The 22,391-nt window shown below is 46.4% G+C and overlaps 1 protein-coding gene across 1 annotated transcript; it reads left to right on the forward strand.

Moving 5' to 3' along the window:
• Positions 1–373: 373 nt before the first annotated feature.
• Positions 374–18,993, forward strand: LOC311116211 (M-phase inducer phosphatase 2-like; the record flags this gene model as incomplete). The annotated part of the gene is made up of 10 exons (XM_084191330.1): positions 374–612; positions 909–994; positions 1,418–1,469; positions 8,999–9,040; positions 9,278–9,596; positions 9,740–9,955; positions 10,159–10,350; positions 10,489–10,638; positions 14,612–14,956; positions 18,853–18,993. Exons 1-10 carry the CDS (start codon positions 425–427, stop codon positions 18,991–18,993), a joined length of 1,731 nt encoding a protein of 576 aa, XP_084047456.1. The 5' UTR covers positions 374–424.
• Positions 18,994–22,391: the final 3,398 nt, after the last annotated feature.

A 22,391-nucleotide genomic window follows, 5' to 3' on the forward strand; every position in this document is an offset into this window, starting at 1 on the left:
TAACGACGTATTTGATTGGACGTACAGGATGTAACGACGCATCTGATTGGCCGAAATGATTGCCGCTCGGGAGTTTCTATTTTGAACCTAAATAGAGGCAGCTGCATTTTCTTTCTCAGAACTCGAGTCGGTCTGTCAGGGAGAGTACATTGCAATGCAGCTCTCTGACAGTATATAATAATATATACTTCCAGACAAGATTGTTATCGATTTTCTTTTGTTTTTGCAAGACGGGGTCTGCAAACAGCGTGCCATGGTTACTTTTGCCTTCATTGCTCTTCACATTAATTCTGCAAATTCCTAAGTTGGGTGCTAGCTAACGCGTAACAGTAGTTGTTCCCTTGATCTTTCGATTTGTCTACGTTCAAGGATTTTTGGCGCTCAGAACAGATATCAAAATAGATTTTTGAGCAAGCTTGTAAGAATGGATTTTAAAAACGTTACAAGCGATTTCAGCTCTATCGCCGCTAACTTGGTCAACAGGCCCGACAGAATCCCCGGGCTTTCCTCGCTGTCGCTGCCCGATAATCTCTTCTCTCCTGGACCAACAACTGTACTGTCACCCGTCACTAATCTGGCCCTAAACATGAACAATCTAGCTGGTCTTGGAAGGTAAGAGTATCATAAAAACGTGTGTTGCTATGTTGGCTAGCTGGCTATGTTTCCATACTAGCTAACTGGGTGTGAACTGAACGATAATCTTGGTTGGGTTCGCCATGAGCTAGCTAACGTTGGGCTAGTTTTCTGGATAATATGACACAAAAATTTAGCTACCCTAGCTATATCAGCTAGCTAGTTAGCTTGCTAACTTGGCTAGCTAACCACTTGTTTGTTTCAAGCCAATGAAAATGGCCAACTTGCTGAATGTTAGCAAAGTGTGTCTGATTGTGTACCCCATTGCTTTACAGCCAACAATGTGATACTCCCAAGAGGAAACAACATGTGCCCCTTCTGAAGATTCCCTCCTTCGCCTCCGACTGCTCGTCTGATGCTGGTAAGACAACATAATAAGATGGCTGCAAATGTTTAACCCCAAAACGTGTAAATAAGATGGCGACAATAGGAACACCAGCTTCCTACTTGAACTATTTATTCGTTTTCTGTTCATCCCATATAGGCCTTATATTTTGTCATGTCCTCTGTTTTTAGTTCCACTCTTCTTTTTACTTGTGCAGTTTGACCACCTTGAAAGCATGAGGGACATGGTGCCAGTACAGGACACGATAGGATTGAAATGTTATGAACGGGACAGGCAAAAAGCCTAACTGTACAGGATTGGATATTTACTCCCGTGGCACCCTTTTAGTTTAGGCGTGTGTGTAAATGTGTTCAGAATTTGCATTGTTACTATTTTAACTGTTACAACTGTGCAATGAGCTAACGGCTAACTGAGACTCGTTTCTACATCTTCCTCCAGGTCTTGGTATGGATTCCCCCAGCCCCATAGAACCCATGGATGTTGAGGAGAGGTAAGTGATAGTCTTGTCTGTCCCAATCAGTCTCTCTGTGGTAGCATTGCGTCCCCCCCTCTTGCCTTTCCTTCCTCCCTACTATCCCTCCACCCCCCCCCTCTTATTCTCCTCCACCCCCCCTCTTATTCTCCTCCACCCCCCCTCTTATTCTCCTCCACCCCCCCCCTCTTATTCTCCTCCACCCCCCCCTTCATATTCCAACTGAACACGGCTGGCTAGTCCATCTCATCAGTTGTGCTTACTGTCATTGTGTCGTTGGTAAAGCTTCATTGTGCCGTTGGTAAAGCTCCATAGCTTGATGCTTCGTTCATTTTCATTAAGCAGATAAGATGATTATAGGGCAACATTCCTTTTGATCACAGGAGTTGAGGCTGATTGAAGATGTTCAATCTACATTCAATTCAACTAATGATTCATTGCACCCCCATAAAGATGCAATACCATTCCTGTTGCCCTGTATTACTGAAGCAAACAGGTGCTGTTATGTAATAGGCCCTATTCCCAATACGTAAGATGGAGTGACAAGAGTTTTCTACTTTTCAATTCACGTTACATCCTTGCCTTACCCTTCGCGGTGGCTGGCAATGCCACGTTCTTGGTCCGCAGCTCGAATTGACCATAAATATCACAGTAGCCAGTAAGCACTAACTACTCAACAATCCAAGCAACTTTTCTTCTAAAACATATTACAATATTAAATAATGAAACCAAACCATGTTACACTCTTGAATAATGCAACAATCCACAAGCATGTGCAGATAATTAAAATGGGTTATTTTCTCGTCCGTACACATTAACTTAGCTGACAATGCACAGCTAACTCCTGCTAACGAACAACATGCTTCACGATCAAGTAACATTAGCATATCAATAATGAACATCTACCCCTCCCATACTAATATATATATAAAAGTACAGTAACGTTATCATAGTGTCATATTATAATATAGGCCACACAGCTAGGTAACATTAGCTAGCTAAACTAAATAATTTCTGCATCCTCACAAAGGTGCTGGCTGAATGCTGATGTTTAGCTGAACCATAGCTAGATAGGAGCTCTTAGGCTTACGCTAGGTACCGTATTAAAGTTACCTTAGAACAAACCAGGCTTCATTTGCTCAATATACTTTGTCATGAGTTAAAAGCAAATTGCTACAATTTCAGGTAACTCAAAACAAGTGCCAAAAATAAGAAATGTCTCTACGTTTTTGAGTTGTTTCAAAAACTGCTATGCTATTACAGTTTTTACTGTTGGGGCAACAAGACATTTCTGTTTACACTGCCCTGCTTGAAGGGGGCAGCTGTTGGGCGAGTGTCGTGAATTACCCCCGGAAGTAGCAGTCGAGACGTGACAAGTTTACGTTGCTTTATATGTGTAGCCAAGGGTATTTTCGCGAGAAGTCTAGCAAGTGTGAAGACCCTCGTAGATATTTGATCTACCGGACTTTTGAGAAAGGCTTTGTTAGGTAACTTGAGAGCTTTTCTAGAGACATTTTGTCCACAGGACCTGGGCCCTGTCAAAGTTTAGAAACGGCTGCATTTTCCCAAGTGGTTCTTTTAAAGTGTTGTGCTAACACGTTATCTCTGTCATATCGATGCCATTATCTACATAGTTTGTTTCATTATCTGCTCTAGCCTATAATCTGTGGGTAGTCTCTCGCGGGGTCTCTGTCTCGGCACACTCGGGGTGAATATCCAGACATCTGCTGACGTCTCTGAACACTTGGCTGCAGCATTTGTTCTGAGGCCATTCATTCAGCTCCCGTACAGCTGTTTAATGGCTCACTGCAGTATTTTCGGGGGGGGGTAACCGGTGTTGGGATTTAATAGTGATAGCCCCCCCCCCCCTGTTTTTTGGCACACTCATAGCCTGTCTGTCTTATGGTTTGAATGGTAAAGGGGAGGGGTCGCCGGTCTCTGTGCCGGAGATATTGAATAGGGGGCACCTCGTACCCCCAAGCCCCCTATAGTCTTTACGAGAACAAACTCAATCACCCCTTCTCCCCATTGAACCAGACACACTCCTCCTGCCCCCCTCAGTTCTCCACTCTGCAAACAAAGGCTCCTTGCAGAATGGCTGAGGGTAGCGTTGTTACTTCAGCAGGCATACGGAAGATTAGCAGACCCTGTCTTCTGTACTCCCCCCCCCCCCCCCCCCCCCCCCCCACACTCAGCTCTCCTCTCCTCGCTGCTTATTTAGCATACAGGTGCAGAAAGAACGAGGAGGGACCACCCTTCTCCTCAGCACCGTCCGTCCTCTGTCCCTCCCTCCCTCTCTATAGAGCCAGCAAGGCTCTTTGTCTGTTTCACTAGTTTAGCTACCAACTGTGGTCCTCTGTAGCTCATTTGGTTAATGCATGGCACTTGCAACGCCAGGATAGTGGGTTCGATTGCCGGACCACCCATACAAAAAAAGTATGCAAGCATTAGCTTCATAAGCTGTTTATTTGATTATTGGCTTTGACTAGTGTGAGAAGACAACATTTGGTGATAATAATAATATGCCATTTGGCAGACGCTTTTATCCAAAGCGACTTACAGTCATGTGTGCATACATTTTTACCTGTGGGTGGTCCCGGGGATCGAACCCACTACCCTTGGCGTTTCAAGCGCCATGCTCTGCCAATTGAGCTACAGAGGACCACACAACAATCACAACAGGATACAAAATGAATGCTAGCAGTAGCCTACATTGGGTGTACTATTTTCAATTACAGCATTATTAAATCTGCAGTTATTCTTCTGCTATTTATTCTGTTACCAGTAATATTTACATGTTAATATTATCTTCTGATTATAATTATTCTACCTCATCATTTTAACTAAATACATTTAAATTGAATACATTTAAATTGGTCATTTAGCAGACGCTCTTATCCAGAGTGACTTACAGGAGCAATTTAGGGTTAAGTGCCTTGCTCAAGGGCACATCGACAGATTTTTCACCTAGTCGGCTCGGGGATTAGAACCAGCGACCTTTCGGTTACTGGCACAACGCTCTTAACCACTAAGCTACCTGCCGCCCCAAATGCAATCTATTCGCTTCCAAAATGTAAGTAGGTATACAGTTGAAGTCGGAAGTTTACATACACTTAGGTTGGAGTCATTTAAAACTCGTTTTTCAACCACTCCACAAATTTCTTGTTAACAAACAATAGTTTTGGCAAGTCTGTTAGGACATCTACTTTGCTTGACACAAGTCATTTTTCCAACAATTGTTTACAGATTATTTCACTTATAATTTACTGTATCACACTTCCAGTGGGTCAGAAGTTTACATACAATAAGTTGACTGCCTTTTAAACAGCTTGGAAAATTCCAGAAAATTATGTAATGGCTTTAGAAGCTTCTGATAGGCTAATTGACATCATTTGACTCAATTGGAGGTGTACCTGTGGATGTATTTCAAGGCCTACCTTCAAACTCAGTGCCTCTTTGCTTGACATCATGGGAAAATCAAAATAAATCAGCCAAGACCTCCGGAAAAAAATTGTAGACCTCCACAAGTCTGGTTCATCCTTGGGAGCAATTTCCAAACGCCTGAAGGTACCACGTTCATCTGTACAAATAATAGTACGTAAGTATAAACACCATGGGACCACGCAGCTGTCATACCGCTCAGGAAGGAGACGCGTTCTGTCTCCTAGAGATGAACGTACTTTGGTTTTAAAGTGCAAATCAATCCCAGAACAACAGCAAAGGACCTTGTGAAGATGCTGGAGGAAACAGGTACAAAAGTATCTACAGTGGGGGGGAAAAGTATTTAGTCAGCCACCAATTGTGCAAGTTCTCCCACTTAAAAAGACGAGAGGCCTGTAATTTTCATCATAGGTACACGTCAACTATGACAGACAAATTGAGGGGAAAAAATCCAGAAAATCACATTGTAGGATTTTTTTTGAATTTATTTGCAAATTATGGTGGAAAATAAGTATTTGGTCACCTACAAACAAGCAAGATTTCTAGCTCTCACAGACCTGTAACTTCTTCTTTAAGAGGCTCCTCTGTCCTCCACTCGTTACCTGTATTAATGGCACCTGTTTGAACTTGTTATCAGTATAAAAGACACCTGTCCACAACCTCAAACAGTCACACTTCAAACTCCACTATGGCCAAGACCAAAGAGCTGTCAAAGGACACCAGAAACAAAATTGTAGACCTGCACCAGGCTGGGAAGACTGAATCTGCAATAGGTAAGCAGCTTGGTCTGAAGAAATCAACTGTGGGAGCAATTATTAGGAAATGGAAGACATACAAGACCACTGATAATCTCCCTCGATCTGGGGCTCCACGCAAGATCTCACCCCGTGGGGTCAAAATGATCACAAGAACGTTGAGCAAAAATCCCAGAACCACACGGGGGGACCTAGTGAATGACCTGCAGAGAGCTGGGACCAAAGTAACAAAGCCTACCATCAGTAACACACTACGCCGCCAGGGACTCAAATCCTGCAGTGCCAGACGTGTCCCCCTGCTTAAGCCAGTACATGTCCAGGCCCGTCTGAAGTTTGCTAGAGTGCATTTGGATGATGTCATATGGTCAGATGAAACCAAAATAGAACTTTTTGGTAAAAACTCAACTCGTCGTGTTTGGAGGACAAAGAATGCTGAGTTGCATCCAAAGAACACCATACCTACTGTGAAGCATGGGGGTGGAAACATCATGCTTTGGGGCTGTTTTTCTGCAAAGGGACCAGGACGACTGATCCGTGTAAAGGAAAGAATGAATGGGGCCATGTATCGTGAGATTTTGAGTGAAAACCTCCTTCCATCAGCAAGGGCATTGAAGATGAAACGTGGCTGGGTCTTTCAGCATGACAATGATCCCAAACACACCGCCCGGGCAACGAAGGAGTGGCTTCGTAAGAAGCATTTCAAGGTCCTGGAGTGGCCTAGCCAGTCTCCAGATCTCAACCCCATAGAAAATCTTTGGAGGGAGTTGAAAGTCTGTGTTGCCCAGCGACAGCCCCAAAACATCACTGCTCTAGAGGAGATCTGCATGGAGGAATGGGCCAAAATACCAGCAACAGTGTGAAAACCTTGTGAAGACTTACAGAAAACGTTTGACCTGTGTCATTGCCAACAAAGGGTATATAACTAAGTATTGAGAAACTTTTGTTATTGACCAAATACTTATTTTCCACCATAATTTGCAAATAAATTCATTAAAAAATCCTACAATGTGATTTTCTGGATTTTTTTCCCTCATTTTGTCGGTCATAGTTGATGTGTACCTATGATGAAAATTACAGGCCTCTCATCTTTTTAAGTGGGAGAACTTGCATAATTGGTGGCTGACTAAATACTTTTTTCCCCCACTGTATATCCACAGTAAAACGAGTCCTATATCGACATAACCTGAAAGGCCGCTCAGCATGGAAGAAGGCACTGCTCCAAAACCGCCATAAAAAAGCCAGACTACGGTTTGCAACTGCACATGGGGACAAAGATTGTACTTTTTGGATAAATGTCCTCTGGTCTGATGAAACAACAATACAACTTTTTGGCCATAATGACCATCGTTATGTTTGGAGGAAAAAGGGGGACGCTTGCAAGCCGAAGAACACCATCCCAACCGTGAAGCACGGGGGTGGCAGCATCATGCTGTGGTGGTGCTTTGCTGCAGGAGGGACTGGTGCACTCCACAAAATAGATGGCATCATGAGGAAGGAAAAGTGTCGATTTTATATTGAAGCAACATCTCAAGACATCAGTCAAAGATAAAGCTTGGTCGCAAATGGGTCTTCCAAATGGACAATGACCCCAAGCATACTTACAAAGTTGTGGCAAAATGGCTTAAGGACAACAAAGTCAAGGTATTGGAGTGGCCATCACAAAGCCCTGACCTCAATCCTATAGAAAATGTGTGGGCAGAACTGAAAAATCGTGTGCGAGCAAGGAGGCCTACAAACCTGACTCAGTTACACCAGCTCTGTCAGGAGGAATGAGCCAAAATTCACCCAACTTATTGTGGGAAGCTTGTGGAAGGCTACCCGACACGTTTGACCCAAGTTAAACAATTTAAATACAATGCTACCAAATACTAATTGAGTGTATGTAAACTTCTGACCCACTGGGAATGTGATGAAAGAAATAAAAGCTGAAATAATTATCTCTACTATTATTCTGACATTTTCACATTCTTAAAATAAAGTGGTGATCCTAACTGACCTAAAACAGGGAATTTTTACTAGAATTAAATGTCAGGAATTGTGAAAAACTGAGTTTAAATGTATTTGGCTAAGATGTATGTAAACTTCCGACTTCAACTGTATCTAGCTGTCCGATGACACGGAATGGCTTGTCCTGCACTTTGTAAAAACTGGCAAAAGAGTTGAGTCCTCATTCAAAGCAGAGGGCAGTGTGAATACACTTTAAAGAGAACTGAGATGGGTTTCTTTTTAAAGAGGACTATATGTGAACACCCTTAGACTTACCCAGAAAGACTCACAGCTGTAATCAATGCTAACATGTATTTACTCAGGGGGTTGAATACTTGTGTAAATGAGATTTCTGTAGTTTCACCGTGTCATTATGGGGGTATTGTGTTTAGATGGGTGAGATTTTAAAAAATAAAAAAATCAGGCTTCAACACAACAAAATGTGGATAAGGTCAAGGGGTTTGAATACTTTCTGAAGGCAAGATATCTTAAAAAATATCAAAAAATAATTCATTCGTATGGGTGATTCACAATATATATTTTTAAATCATGTTTTCTCTAAGCTTTGTTGCACAATGTTAAGGTCAATACACTGCATTTCAAACAGTCTGCAATAATCTAATGAATTCAGGGCGTGCGAAATTATACCTAGGCTAACTCTACAACTGTAAGACCCACTAATAATGTAATTATTTTATCAAAATTGTTTAACTTGCTTTTTTTTTTTTTTCACGAATCACTGATCTGGCTTTCAAGCCTGTCCTATGAAATTTTTTTGTTACACATTTGACCAGAACCACATTCACCAATAGTGACCAACTTCTGGTAGCAGACATTATAGAACATGAACACAGGTCTCATAATCAATCTCTCAAGCATAAAGTCCACGTGCTAGTGAGTAGCCGGCTAATCTTCATATTTAAAGTCTAGCAAACGTGGATCTATTTGCTTGCTAACGAGGTAGAACAGTTGAACTGTTATGAACACACACTCCTGTCCGTCTCCCAACTGTTTGAACAACATAACCGGTTCGCTTTATTTAGATGTTGAAATCAAGTCGCCTACCTTGGATAAGATGCTTATTTATCAGAATGAGAATGAGTTGCCAATTCCTATTATAAATGAGTCATTTTATGCTCATTGCACATTTTTATAAACCCGACTAGACAGACCGTAAGCTATGATGCAACCCAACTGGCACCCTGTTCCTTATCTACTGTTTTTACCAGGGCCGGAGAATAGGGTGTCATTTGGGACCGCCTACCTAGGTGGGATCTTGCTTGGCTCCGTCACCCCCTCACTGGTTCAGAAGTTTCTCCACTATAATTCTCTCACTGAATGGTTTTGTCTTTTGTTCTCCTGCAGGTTTGAGAAGGCCTTTCTGCAGTCTGGGAGAGTTGGCAATGAGTAAGTAATGTAGCTAGTGCCACCCTCTGCTGCTCTACTCTCTTGGTTTCAAGGAGAAGGACCTGGGTAGTTCAGTGACCTGCCAACAACCAATAATCAACGGTTTTATTTTTTCCTACTCAACCTATCTATGTTGCTCTTCGGGGAGTTGTTGGGATCATTAACGCAGAACATCTCATCTCATTTATTGATCTAGTGTGTCCATCCACCGTTCCAACTAGATTCTTCTCTTGACAGTAAAATGCCAATCCGAAGAATCAACTCTCTACCGCTGCTGCTAGGCTCCAGTCCGGCTCTGAAGAGCCGGGACCCAGAGAGCCGGGACCCAGAGAGCCAGCAGCGGCGCTACGGGGCCTTCGGACACTACGGCTCAGTCCAGGATACAGCAGCCTCCTCTGGGCATGGCGGACAGGGCAACAAGGAGAACCAGGGGGAGGGGTTTGAGTTTAAGAAGCCCTCCAAGCCCGCGTCGCGCTGCCGTACGAGGTCCTTCCATAGTGGAGGAGGCCAGAACAAGGACTTTGCCCGTCGGCCCAACTCTGCCCCAGCACTCATGGTGGGTAGTACAGAGAGTGACTGACACACCCCTTAGCCCTTCACACACGTCAACACATTACAGTGGACCAGATGTTGTTGTAGTTGTGAGTGATTTAAAAAAAAATGAAAGCTAAGCCTTCTTCTCCTCCCTTTCACCTCTAGCTGTCCCCGCCCTCGTCGCAGCGCCTCAACTCATTGGATGACAGCAGCCCCATGTTTCTGCGCCGCTCCTCCCTGACCTGCTCCCTTAATGAGGATGATGATGATGGTTTCCTTGACGTTCTGGATGACTGTGAAGAGACGGAGTGTGACATGCCCTTGGGGATGGCCAGCCTGCTCACTGCTCCACTAGTGAGGGACATCACCGCAGCAGACTCGGTAGGAGGCATCACCTCTTCTGCTAGTGACGTGGCCGCGTGGCGTTCTGTGGATGTGACACCATCTGTCTTGTCCTTGGTTTAAAATGTCCAGCAGACTTTTGGTTTCTCTGTAGAGCTACCTTTAGATTTGGTTGCTGCAGATGTCCATAGTTTTTATAATTGCAGACCAATCTAATCTCTTCCTAATCTCACCCTCTTCAGATGGTGGTTGGTTGTCGTCCGCGGGGTCTGTTCCGCTCCCCCTCCATGCCCAGTCAGTTGGGCCGCGCCCCCCTCAAGCGTCCCGAGCGTCCCCGGGATGAGAACACGCCTGTCAGGGTGAAGAGGCGACGCAGCCTGGCGGAAACGCACATCACCACCGTAGACCAGGATGACTGCTCTCCCAGAAAGATGGTAGGTACCTGATCAATGTCTCCCCTTACAGTCAACTGGTCCTGGTACTCCCTGCTCAATGTCCTCTCTCCTCTCTGTCATTTTGTAACCACACAGAGATCTAACTGTTCCTTCTCTCTCTCTCTCTCTCCTTCCAAGTCGTTCTGTAACCACACAGAGATTGAGAAGCTGCTGGACACTAGTGAGTCTGACCAGGACAAGGAGCTGATTGGAGATTTCACCAAACCTTTTGTCCTATCCACCGTGGAGGGCAAACATCAGGACCTGAAATACATCACTCCTGAGATGGTGAGATACAGCATGCGTCTCAAATGGCCCCCGATTATTCCCTATTTAGTGCACTACTTTTGACCAAGGCCCCCAGTCTTCTCTCCTCACAACCTCCAGCCTGCCAAGCCCCTTCAGTTTATTTGACTAGTAAACACTCCTTGAACTAACTTTTATAAGGCCTCTAGCAATATATCGTACGGTAGTCAAATATTAGGGAAGTTCTATCCTAGTCGAACAAGAAGTTAATCAAACATTAATCCAATAGAGGTTTTAGTAGCTAAACTGGGATGATGACCCCAAAGGTAACCACACCGACATTGCCTTCCTCTTACCAACGCATTTTGCTTCCGTCTGTAATTCTTGGGGCTTTTGCTACACAGCGTTCCAGTAGATTGTTCTAGAACCATTACTTGGTCAACAGTAACAGCCTACGCATTATGTTGAATCCTGCTATGAAAGAATCTGCCTGTCTCTGTTTGGCTGTCGGCTGCGGACTCTCCCTCCCTCCCTCTCCCCACTGTGACACGGAGGAGGGAGAGATGCATTCTGAGAAGCACAAGCATCTGACCGTTGCTCAAAATGCTATTGGTAAAAAAAGACAGCTTTCAATGAACTACTGTTGTAGTTAGTCTCCGCTCTGAGAGTGTGTCATGGCGAGCTTTCTGAGAGTGTATAACGGCGCGCTTTCTGAGAGTGTGTCATGGCGAGCTTTCTGAGAGTGTGTCATGGCGAGCTTTCTGAGAGTGTCATTTATTTCTCACCAGTTAATATTGAGTTCTTGTCACCAGTAACTCTGTGAGGCCATGCAATCGTGGGTATATACAGGAGGACAGGAGGGGACTGAGGACGCACCCTTGTGGGGCTCCTGTGTTGAGGGTCAGTGTGGAGGACGCACCCTTGTGGGGCCCCTGTGTTGAGGGTCAGTGTGGAGGACGCACCCTTGTGGGGCCCCTGTGTTGAGGGTCAGTGTGGAGGACGCACCCTTGTGGGGCCCCTGTGTTGAGGGTCAGTGTGGAGGACGCACCCTTGTGGGTTCCCTGTGTTGAGGGTCAGTGTGGAGGTGGTAATGTTGCCTACCTTCACCGTCTGGGGCTGGTCCGTCAGGAAGTCCAGGACCCAGTTGCACAGGGAGGAGTTCAGGGCAGAGAGCTTAGAGGGCACTATGGTATTGAAGGCCGAGCTGTAGTCCGTGAACAGCATCCTCACATAAGCATTCCTCTTGTCCAGGTGGGTAAGGGCAGTGTGCAGTGTAATGGCGATTGCGTCGTCCGTGGATCTGTCGGGCGGTAGGTGAATTGGAGAGGGTGGAGTGTCGGGGCGGTAGGTGAATTGGAGAGGGTCGAGCGGTAGGTGAATTGGAGAGGGTCGAGCGGTAGGTGAATTGGAGAGGGTCGAGCGTGTCGGGGAGGGAGGAGGTGATATAGTCTTTGACTAGCCTATCAAAGCACTTCATGATGACAGAAGTGAGTGCTACTAGTCGGTAGTAGTTCAGTTACGTTCCCTTTCTTGGGCAGGGGGATGATGGCGGACATCTTGAAGCAGGTGGGGATAGAGGCCTGAGCTAGGGAGAGATTGAACATGTCAGAACACAACAGCCAGCTGGTCTGCACATGCTCTGAAGGCACGGCTAGGGATGCCGTCTGGGCCGGAATCCTTGTGAGGGTTAAAACGTTTAAATGACTTCCATACGTCCTCCGTGGAGACTGTGAGTGTAGCCACGTTGTCTCCTCGGCAGCTAAGGGGCATTGTGCTGACTCTTGAGAAAAAGCTGTTTAACTCAGCCGGTAGGGCGGCGTAGGTGTCCATTGCTGGGTTTCTTTTTGTAGTCTGTGATCGTCAGGAGCTTCTACCACAAACGCCTTGTGTCCGACCCCTGAATTCCTCCTCCTCTTTGTCTCTATACTTGTGTTCCACCATCTTGATCAATCTGTGTAGGTCGTATTTGTACTGTTTAACCAAACTATTATCCCCGGTCACCCTGCCGTTTTTATAAGCAGCATCTTTCTCCTTCTGTTTTCAGACAAGGCTGCTATCAATCCACTGTTTTTGATTCGGATTAGTTTTGAAAGACACCAATCGGTATCAGGTCATCTATGCATTTTTTTTATGAATTCGATGACTGAGTCAACTGGAACATATATTCCAGTCCACATGATCAAAAGTCTTGGAGCATGGATTCTGATTGGTCAGACAAGCGTTGTACAGACCTGACCACCAGAACATCCCTCTTGAGACTGTTTGTAGGCGGGGGGAGCAAAATGGAGTCATGGTCAGATTTGCCGAAAGGGAGATGGCCTTCTATCCGTGTCACAGTGTCCCCTGTAGCTCAGTTGGTAGAGCATGGCGCTTGCAATGCCAGGGTTATGGGTTCGTTTCCCACGGGGGGCCAGTATAAAAATGTATGCACTCACTAACTGTGTTGCTCTGGATAAGAGCATCTGCTAAATGACTAAAATGTAAAATGTCCAGCATAAAACTTCTGCGTTGGACAGTCTGTTTTTATAGTAATTCGGGAGCACGGTTCTCAAATTACTTTTGTTAAAGTCCCCCGCGACAATGAACGGTCTCCAGTTTGTTCAGGGTCCAATGAAGATCTTTTGAGAGCATTTTTGGTGTCTGCTTGGGGCGGGATGTGCAAAGCCGTGGCGATAATCGATTGGTTATGACACGTGTTCCAAACTGTATCAGACGTGGCGATAATCGATTGGTTATGCCACGTGTTCCAAACTGTATCGGACGTTTTGATAATCGATTGGTTATGCCACGTGTTCCAAACTGTATCAGACGTGGCGATAATCGATTGGTTATGCCACGTGTTCCAAACTGCATCAGACGTGGCGATAATCGATTGGTTATGCCACGTGTTCCAAACTGTATCGGACGTGGCGATAATCGATTGGTTATGCCACGTGTTCCAAACTGCATCAGACGTGGCGATAATCGATTGGTTATGCCACGTGTTCCAAACTGTATCGGACGTTTTGATAATCGATTGGTTATGCCACGTGTTCCAAACTGTATCGGACGTGGCGATAATCGATTGGTTATGCCACGTGTTCCAAACTGCATCGGACGTGGCGATAATCGATTGGTTATGCCACGTGTTCCAAACTGCATCGGACGTGGCGATAATCGATTGGTTATGCCACGTGTTCCAAACTGCATCAGACGTGTGGACTATTCAGAAGGAGGGTGGGTGCGAAGAGGCATCCCCAAAAAAAAAAGAATATATCCATCACATAGCAGTACGTTATTTTTTTGTTTCCACGAGTGCGTTTACTGCCAACTGGGCCCAGGTCGTTGCTGCCCCCACGGGGGGCCAGTATTAAAAAATAATAATAATAATAATAATAATGTATTCACTAACTGTAAGTCGCTCTCGATAAGAGCGTCTGCTAAATGACTAAAATGTAAATGTAAATGAGAATGTGTTCTCAGTCAACTTACCTGGTAAAATAAATCAAAAATAAATAAACTGGGGACATGGGCTAGGAACCCTGTGAGGTGAGTTGGATATACCAATTGCCAGAATAGCCAGCAACGTTGTTCAATGGGATCCCTCCATTGGTGGAGCCAAAACCAGATTACGGGAGACATGGACATTTTAATAAAATAGTCAATAGGCCAATATGCACAGATGTCAGCAAATTCTCTGAAGAGACAAGATCTCTAATTCTGGATCCTATTTTGACCGTTTGCACATCAAAATATAAATCATGCATTTCCTGGATATGTTAGATGAAATGGCTGAATTTTGTTTTATCATAGGCTACCATCTCAGTTGTCCTACATGGCACTGGAAAAAACTGTCTAGAGCCCAGACACTAATGTCAACTAACTGTCCATTCACTTTTTTTTTAAATCGTATTTGTTATCGCACAAAATAGTTAAATTGATGGCGATATGAGTGTTTGTCCATATGGGCCTGCTCTAAGTGTTGTATTGTAGTTAAGGATGACCAGAACCTGGGACTAACCCGTCTGTTCCTCAGATGGTGTCAGCTCTGAGCGGCCAGCTGGACCATCTTGTGGAGAGGATCATGGTGATTGACTGTCGCTACCCGTATGAGTTTGACGGGGGTCACATCAAAGGAGCCCTGAACCTCCACCAGGAGGAACAGGTTGAGGAGTACCTCCTGCGCAGCCCCATCGCCCCCCTCTCCCCCGACCGCAGGGTCCTCCTCGTCTTCCACTGTGAGTTCTCTTCCGAGCGGGGTCCCAGGATGTGTCGCTTCGTACGCGAGAGGGACAGGACGATGAACGAGTACCCTAACCTGCACTACCCAGAACTCTACATCCTCAAGGGGGGCTACAAAGAGTTCTTCCCTCACTTCCAGGTAAAACACAATCCACAATCATACATGTAAACATTTTGATGGCCTTATCAATAAATAATCAAAAGTGAATTCATTGAAATGGTCATTTAATATTTTTAACAAAAGCCATTCAGTTAGGATACAGAGTTTGGCTACTAGACATTTATTTACTCACAATGCATTAGTGGAGATCCCTTTACTAGTGTGGATCTAACCTATTAGAGTGGTTTTAACTGGTCTCTCTGTGTGTCTGTTAGATAGTGGTTGTAACTGGTCTCTCTCTGTGTCTGTTAGATAGTGGTTGCAACTGGTCTCTCTCTGTGTGTCTGTCAGATAGTGGTTGTAACTGGTCTCTCTCTCTCTGTGTCTGTTAGATAGTGGTTGCAACTGGTCTCTCTGTGTCTGTCAGATAGTGGTTGCAACTGGTCTCTCTCTGTGTCTGTTAGATAGTGGTTGCAACTGGTCTCTCTCTCTGTGTGTCTGTCAGATAGTGGTTGCAACTGGTCTCCCTCTCTGTGTGTCTGTCAGATAGTGGTTGCAACTGGTCTCCCTCTCTGTGTGTCTGTCAGATAGTGGTTGCAACTGGTCTCCCTCTCTGTGTGTCTGTCAGATAGTGGTTGCAACTGGTCTCTCTCTGTGTGTCTGTCAGATAGTGGTTGCAACTGGTCTCTGTGTGTCTGTCGGATAGTGGTTGCAACTGGTCTCCCTCTCTGTGTGTCTGTCAGATAGTGGTTGCAACTGGTCTCTCTCTGTGTGTCTGTCAGATAGTGGTTGCAACTGGTCTCTCTGTGTCTGTTAGATAGTGGTTGCAACTGGTCTCTCTCTGTGTCTGTTAGATAGTGGTTGCAACTGGTCTCTCTCTCTGTGTCTGTTGGATAGTGGTTGCAACTGGTCTCTCTCTGTGTCTGTCAGATAGTGGTTGCAACTGGTCTCTCTCTCTGTGTGTCTGTCAGATAGTGGTTGCAACTGGTCTCTCTCTCTGTGTGTCTGTCAGATAGTGGTTGCAACTGGTCTCCCTCTCTGTGTGTCTGTCAGATAGTGGTTGCAACTGGTCTCCCTCTCTGTCTGTTGGATAATGGTTGCAACTGGTCTCTCTCTCTGTGTGTCTGTCAGATAGTGGTTGCAACTGGTCTCTCTCTCTGTGTGTCTGTCAGATAGTGGTTGCAACTGGTCTCTCTCTGTGTCTGTCAGATAGTGGTTGCAACTGGTCTCTCTCTGTGTCTGTCAGATAGTGGTTGCAACTGGTCTCTCTCTGTGTCTGTCGGATAGTGGTTGCAACTGGTCTCTCTCTTTGTGTGTCTGTCAGATAGTGGTTGCAACTGGTCTCTCTCTCTGTCAGATAGTGGTTGCAACTGGTCTCTCTCTCTGTGTGTCTGTCAGATAGTGGTTGCAACTGGTCTCCCTCTCTGTGTGTCTGTCAGATAGTGGTTGCAACTGGTCTCCCTCTCTGTGTGTCTGTCAGATAGTGGTTGCAACTGGTCTCTCTCTCTGTGTGTCTGTCAGATAGTGGTTGCAACTGGTCTCTCTCTGTGTCTGTTGGATAGTGGTTGTAACTGGTCTCTCTCTCTGTGTGTGTCAGATAGTGGTTGCACCTGGTCTCTCTCTCTGTGTGTCTGTCGGATAGTGGTTGCAACTGGTCTCTCTCTCTGTGTGTCTGTCAGATAGTGGTTGCAACTGGTCTCCCTCTCTGTCTGTTGGATAATGGTTGCAACTGGTCTCTCTCTCTGTGTGTCTGTCGGATAGTGGTTGCAACTGGTCTCTCTCTCTGTGTGTCTGTCAGATAGTGGTTGCAACTGGTCTCCCTCTCTGTCTGTTGGATAATGGTTGCAACTGGTCTCTCTCTCTGTGTGTCTGTCGGATAGTGGTTGCAACTGGTCTCTCTCTTTGTGTGTCTGTCAGATAGTGGTTGCAACTGGTCTCTCTCTGTCAGATAGTGGTTGCAACTGGTCTCTCTCTCTGTGTGTCTGTCAGATAGTGGTTGCAACTGGTCTCCCTCTCTGTGTGTCTGTCAGATAGTGGTTGCAACTGGTCTCTCTCTGTGTCTGTTGGATAGTGGTTGTAACTGGTCTCTCTCTCTGTGTGTGTCAGATAGTGGTTGCACCTGGTCTCTCTCTCTGTGTGTCTGTCGGATAGTGGTTGCAACTGGTCTCTCTCTCTGTGTGTCTGTCAGATAGTGGTTGCAACTGGTCTCCCTCTCTGTGTGTCTGTTAGATAGTGGTTGCACCTGGTCTCTCTCTCTGTGTGTCTGTCAGATAGTGGTTGCAACTGGTCTCCCTCTCTGTGTCTGTCGGATAGTGGTTGCAACTGGTCTCTCTCTGTGTGTCTGTCAGATAGTGGTTGCAACTGGTCTCCCTCTCTGTGTGTCTGTCAGATAGTGGTTGCAACTGGTCTCCCTCTCTGTCTGTTGGATAATGGTTGCAACTGGTCTCTCTCTCTGTGTGTCTGTCAGATAGTGGTTGCAACTGGTCTCTCTCTCTGTGTGTCTGTCAGATAGTGGTTGCAACTGGTCTCTCTCTGTGTCTGTCAGATAGTGGTTGCAACTGGTCTCTCTCTGTGTCTGTCAGATAGTGGTTGCAACTGGTCTCTCTCTGTGTCTGTCGGATAGTGGTTGCAACTGGTCTCTCTCTTTGTGTGTCTGTCAGATAGTGGTTGCAACTGGTCTCTCTCTCTGTCAGATAGTGGTTGCAACTGGTCTCTCTCTCTGTGTGTCTGTCAGATAGTGGTTGCAACTGGTCTCCCTCTCTGTGTGTCTGTCAGATAGTGGTTGCAACTGGTCTCCCTCTCTGTGTGTCTGTCAGATAGTGGTTGCAACTGGTCTCTCTCTCTGTGTGTCTGTCAGATAGTGGTTGCAACTGGTCTCTCTCTGTGTCTGTTGGATAGTGGTTGTAACTGGTCTCTCTCTCTGTGTGTGTCAGATAGTGGTTGCACCTGGTCTCTCTCTCTGTGTGTCTGTCGGATAGTGGTTGCAACTGGTCTCTCTCTCTGTGTGTCTGTCAGATAGTGGTTGCAACTGGTCTCCCTCTCTGTGTGTCTATCAGATAGTGGTTGCAACTGGTCTCTCTCTCTGTGTGTCTGTCGGATAGTGGTTGCAACTGGTCTCTCTCTTTGTGTGTCTGTCAGATAGTGGTTGCAACTGGTCTCTCTCTGTCAGATAGTGGTTGCAACTGGTCTCTCTCTCTGTGTGTCTGTCAGATAGTGGTTGCAACTGGTCTCCCTCTCTGTGTGTCTGTCAGATAGTGGTTGCAACTGGTCTCTCTCTGTGTCTGTTGGATAGTGGTTGTAACTGGTCTCTCTCTCTGTGTGTGTCAGATAGTGGTTGCACCTGGTCTCTCTCTCTGTGTGTCTGTCGGATAGTGGTTGCAACTGGTCTCTCTCTCTGTGTGTCTGTCAGATAGTGGTTGCAACTGGTCTCCCTCTCTGTGTGTCTGTTAGATAGTGGTTGCAACTGGTCTCTCTCTGTGTGTCTGTCAGATAGTGGTTGCAACTGGTCTCCCTCTCTGTGTCTGTCGGATAGTGGTTGCAACTGGTCTCTCTCTGTGTGTCTGTCAGATAGTGGTTGCAACTGGTCTCTCTCTCTGTGTGTCTGTCAGATAGTGGTTGCAACTGGTCTCTCTCTCTGTGTGTCTGTCAGATAGTGGTTGCAACTGGTCTCTCTCTCTGTGTCTGTCAGATAGTGGTTGCAACTGGTCTCTCTGTGTCTGTTGGATAGTGGTTGTAACTGGTCTCTCTCTGTGTGTCTGTCGGATAGTGGTTGCAACTGGTCTCTCTCTCTGTCAGATAGTGGTTGCAACTGGTCTCTCTCTCTGTGTGTCTGTCAGATAGTGGTTGCAACTGGTCTCTCTCTGTGTGTCTGTCTCTCTGTGTGTCTGTCAGATAGTGGTTGTAACTGGTCTCTCTCTCTGTGTCTGTGTGTGTAGATGCAGTGTGAGCCCCAGGGGTACCGATCCATGAACCACCAGGACTTTAAAGAGGACTTGAGAAAGTTCCGACTGAAGAGCAGGACCTGGGCCGGGGAGCGCAGCAAGAGAGAGCTGTACAGCAGGCTGAAGAAGCTATGATACCCCCCTACCATACTGCCCCCCTACCATACTGCCCCCCTACCATACTGCCCCCCTACCATACTGCCCCCCCTAACCCCCTACCATACTGCCCCCCTACCATACTGCCCCCCTACCATACTGCCCCCCTACCATACTGCCCCCCTACCATACTGCCCCCCCTAACCCCCTACCATACTGCCCCCCTAACCCCCTACCATACTGCCCCCCCTAACCCCCTACCATACTGCCCCCCTACCATACTGCCCCCCCTAACCCCCTACCATACTGCCCCCCCTACCATACTGCCTCCCCTACCATACTGCCCCCCCTACCATACTGCCCCCCCTAACCCCCTACCATACTGCCCCCCCTACCATACTGCCCCCCCTACCATACTGCCCCCCCTAACCCCCTACCATACTGCCCCCCCTAACCCCCTACCATACTGCCCCCCCTAACCCCCTACCATACTGCCCCCTAACACCCTACCATACTGCCCCCCCTAACCCCTACCATACTGCCCCCCCTAACCCCCTACCATACTGCCCCCCCCTACCATACTGCCCCCCCTAACCCCCTACCATACTGCCCCCCCTAACCCCCTACCATACTGCCCCCCCTACCCCCTACCATACTGCCCCCCCTAACCCCCTACCATACTGCCCCCCCCTACCCCCTACCATACTGCCCCCCCTAACCCCCTACCATACTGCCCCCCCTAACCCCCTACCATACTGCCCCCCTACCCCCTACCATACTGCCCCCCTACCCCCTACCATACTGCCCCCCCTAACCCCCTACCATACTGCCCCCCCTACCATACTGCCCCCCCTAACCCCCTACCATACTGCCCCCCCTACCATACTGCCCCCCCTAACCCCCTACCATACTGCCCCCCCTAACCCCCTACCATACTGCCCCCCTAACCCCCTACCATACTGCCCCCCCTAACCCCCTACCATACTGCCCCCCCTACCATACTGCCCCCCCTAACCCCCTACCATACTGCCCCCCTACCATACTGCCCCCCTACCATACTGCCCCCCCTAACCCCCTACCATACTGCCCCCCTAACCACCTACCATACTGCCCCCCCTAACCCCCTACCATACTGCCCCCCTAACCCCCTACCATACTGCCCCTCTACCACCTACCATACTGCCCCCCTAACCCCCTACCATACTGCCCCATAGCCAAGAGCGGATGAAGCTAACACCCTGCCGTTTCACCACTAACCGTATACCTCCTTGCCACTCCTACACCCCTACGAGACTGGTCCACCAGCCTCAGGAAGACCCAAACCACTACAGCCTTCTACTCTCCAGAGGACGTTCCAGTTTTACCCCGGTCTTTTATTCCCCTTCCGTAGTCCAGATGTCAGCAGAGTCAGATCTAGTATTATGCAGACATGGTGTTAAGGGCTGACCGCTGTGCTTCATGTGACTGGAGAACCATGTCCTATCCTTAACCAGTTGGACCCACTTGGTGTTTTTTGACCCGACGCTACAAGTCACTGCCGGACTTGACGAGGAATAAAATACTGCCTAGTTTTTAAAAAACGTTCAACTGACGTCTCCTCACTGGACAGATGTGCTGCTCTGAATGAATGAATGAATTGTGAGTGGTGTATAATCCCACCCTAATTTTATTAAGCACTTAATTTCAAATGTTTTTTCAGGTGGCTGTGAGGTGCTTGTATTTTTTATTTTTGAGTTCCTCCTGTGTGCATTTTGTTTTAAACTTTGTTTTAAAAATATGAGATTTGTACAAAGCCTCTCCCCCTCGTCACGTGGAAACGTCTACTTTAATATTGGATGTTTTTGTGACTTGTGAGAACTTCTATAATATGTATACAGTTTGTACAGCTTTTGATATTGATAATCTAAAATATCCCTGTGGGCATTTCCTCCTCGCCCTCTTTGACGAAAATAACTTTGAAAACTTCCTTCCTAGCGTTCTCTTGTTGAAGTGAATTGTTGAAATGCTGCAGGTCAGCTAGTTGTCACAGGGCCTGTGTCTCACCCTATTCCCTAGATAGTGCACTACTTTTGACCAGAGCCTTATAGGGAATAGGGTGCTATTTGGGATTCACATGTTACCTCCATGTTTGTGCTGTGTTTATTGACACGGTCACAGAAAGAGCCCCTCTGTGTGATCGGGAAGTGTGTTTGTCATAGAAGTGTGTGTGTGAATGGCGGCTTTAAAGTTTTGTACTTCGGGGAGTTGCTGAATAAATCTCATTGAATCCATTTAGTCCCTTATATTTTTTTAGTGATTTTTTTTTTTCTGGTAAGATTTTAATAATTTTTTCCGCAAAATCTTTTTCTCAATTTACATTTCTTAATTACATTTGTTTATATTAAAAGGGGATTGAAAAACTTCAGGAAGTAACGCTGCCCAAAGACATGTAGTCAATCCGCTAAGACTAAACGTGCTTGTAACGGAAACATCTATTTTTAGAATTTTGATATCCACCTCATTTTCGAACGCCTTTTAAAACGAAAGCCAAACGGGGAAACAATGGATACGACTTCCTCAACTCTGGCATTATCATAATTCATATGAATGCCACTAGAAATCCCTACAGCATGTTTCTTTCAAGGCGATACATCCTGACCAAATACCATAGCACTGGCATGCTAATATGCCTGGATCTTTCAGGCGATACATCCTGACCAAATACCATAGCACTGGCATGCTAATATGCCTGGATCTTTCAGGCGATACATCCTGACCAAATACCATAGCACTGGCATGCTAATATGCCTGGATCTTTCAGGCGATACATCCTGACCAAATACCATAGCACTGGCATGCTAATATGCCTGGATCTTTCAGGCGATACATCCTGACCAAATACCATAGCACTGGCATGCTAATATGCCTGGATCTTTCAGGCGATACATCCTGACCAAATACCATAGCACTGGCATGCTAATATGCCTGGATCTTTCAGGCGATACATCCTGACCAAATACCATAGCACTGGCATGCTAATATGCCTGGATCTTTCAGGCTAAACTGCTGAGGAAGGGCCCATAACTGATCCAAATGATTGCCCAATCAGGCAGAATATAAAGCTTAATGGTAAAACGTTTGTGAGCAGCCACACTAGAAGAAAGTTTATCGCTCTATAGTCAATCAACTGATGAATGAATCCTACTGCACACTGCTATTAAGGTGGTAACAAGACCACGATGTTCAGACCATGAGGTCTCTAACCCACAGATACTGGTTCAGACCATTCATGATGTCTCTAACCCACAGATACTGGTTCAGACCATTCATGATGTCTCTAACCCACAGATACTGGTTCAGACCATGAGGTCTCTAACCCACAGATACTGGTTCAGACCATTCATGATGTCTCTAACCCACAGATACTGGTTCAGACCATGAGGTCCCTAACCCACAGA

Source organism: Coregonus lavaretus (assembly GCF_964263955.1).
Source record: "Coregonus lavaretus genome assembly, contig: HAP1_SCAFFOLD_3126, whole genome shotgun sequence".
NCBI lineage: Eukaryota > Metazoa > Chordata > Actinopteri > Salmoniformes > Salmonidae > Coregonus > Coregonus lavaretus.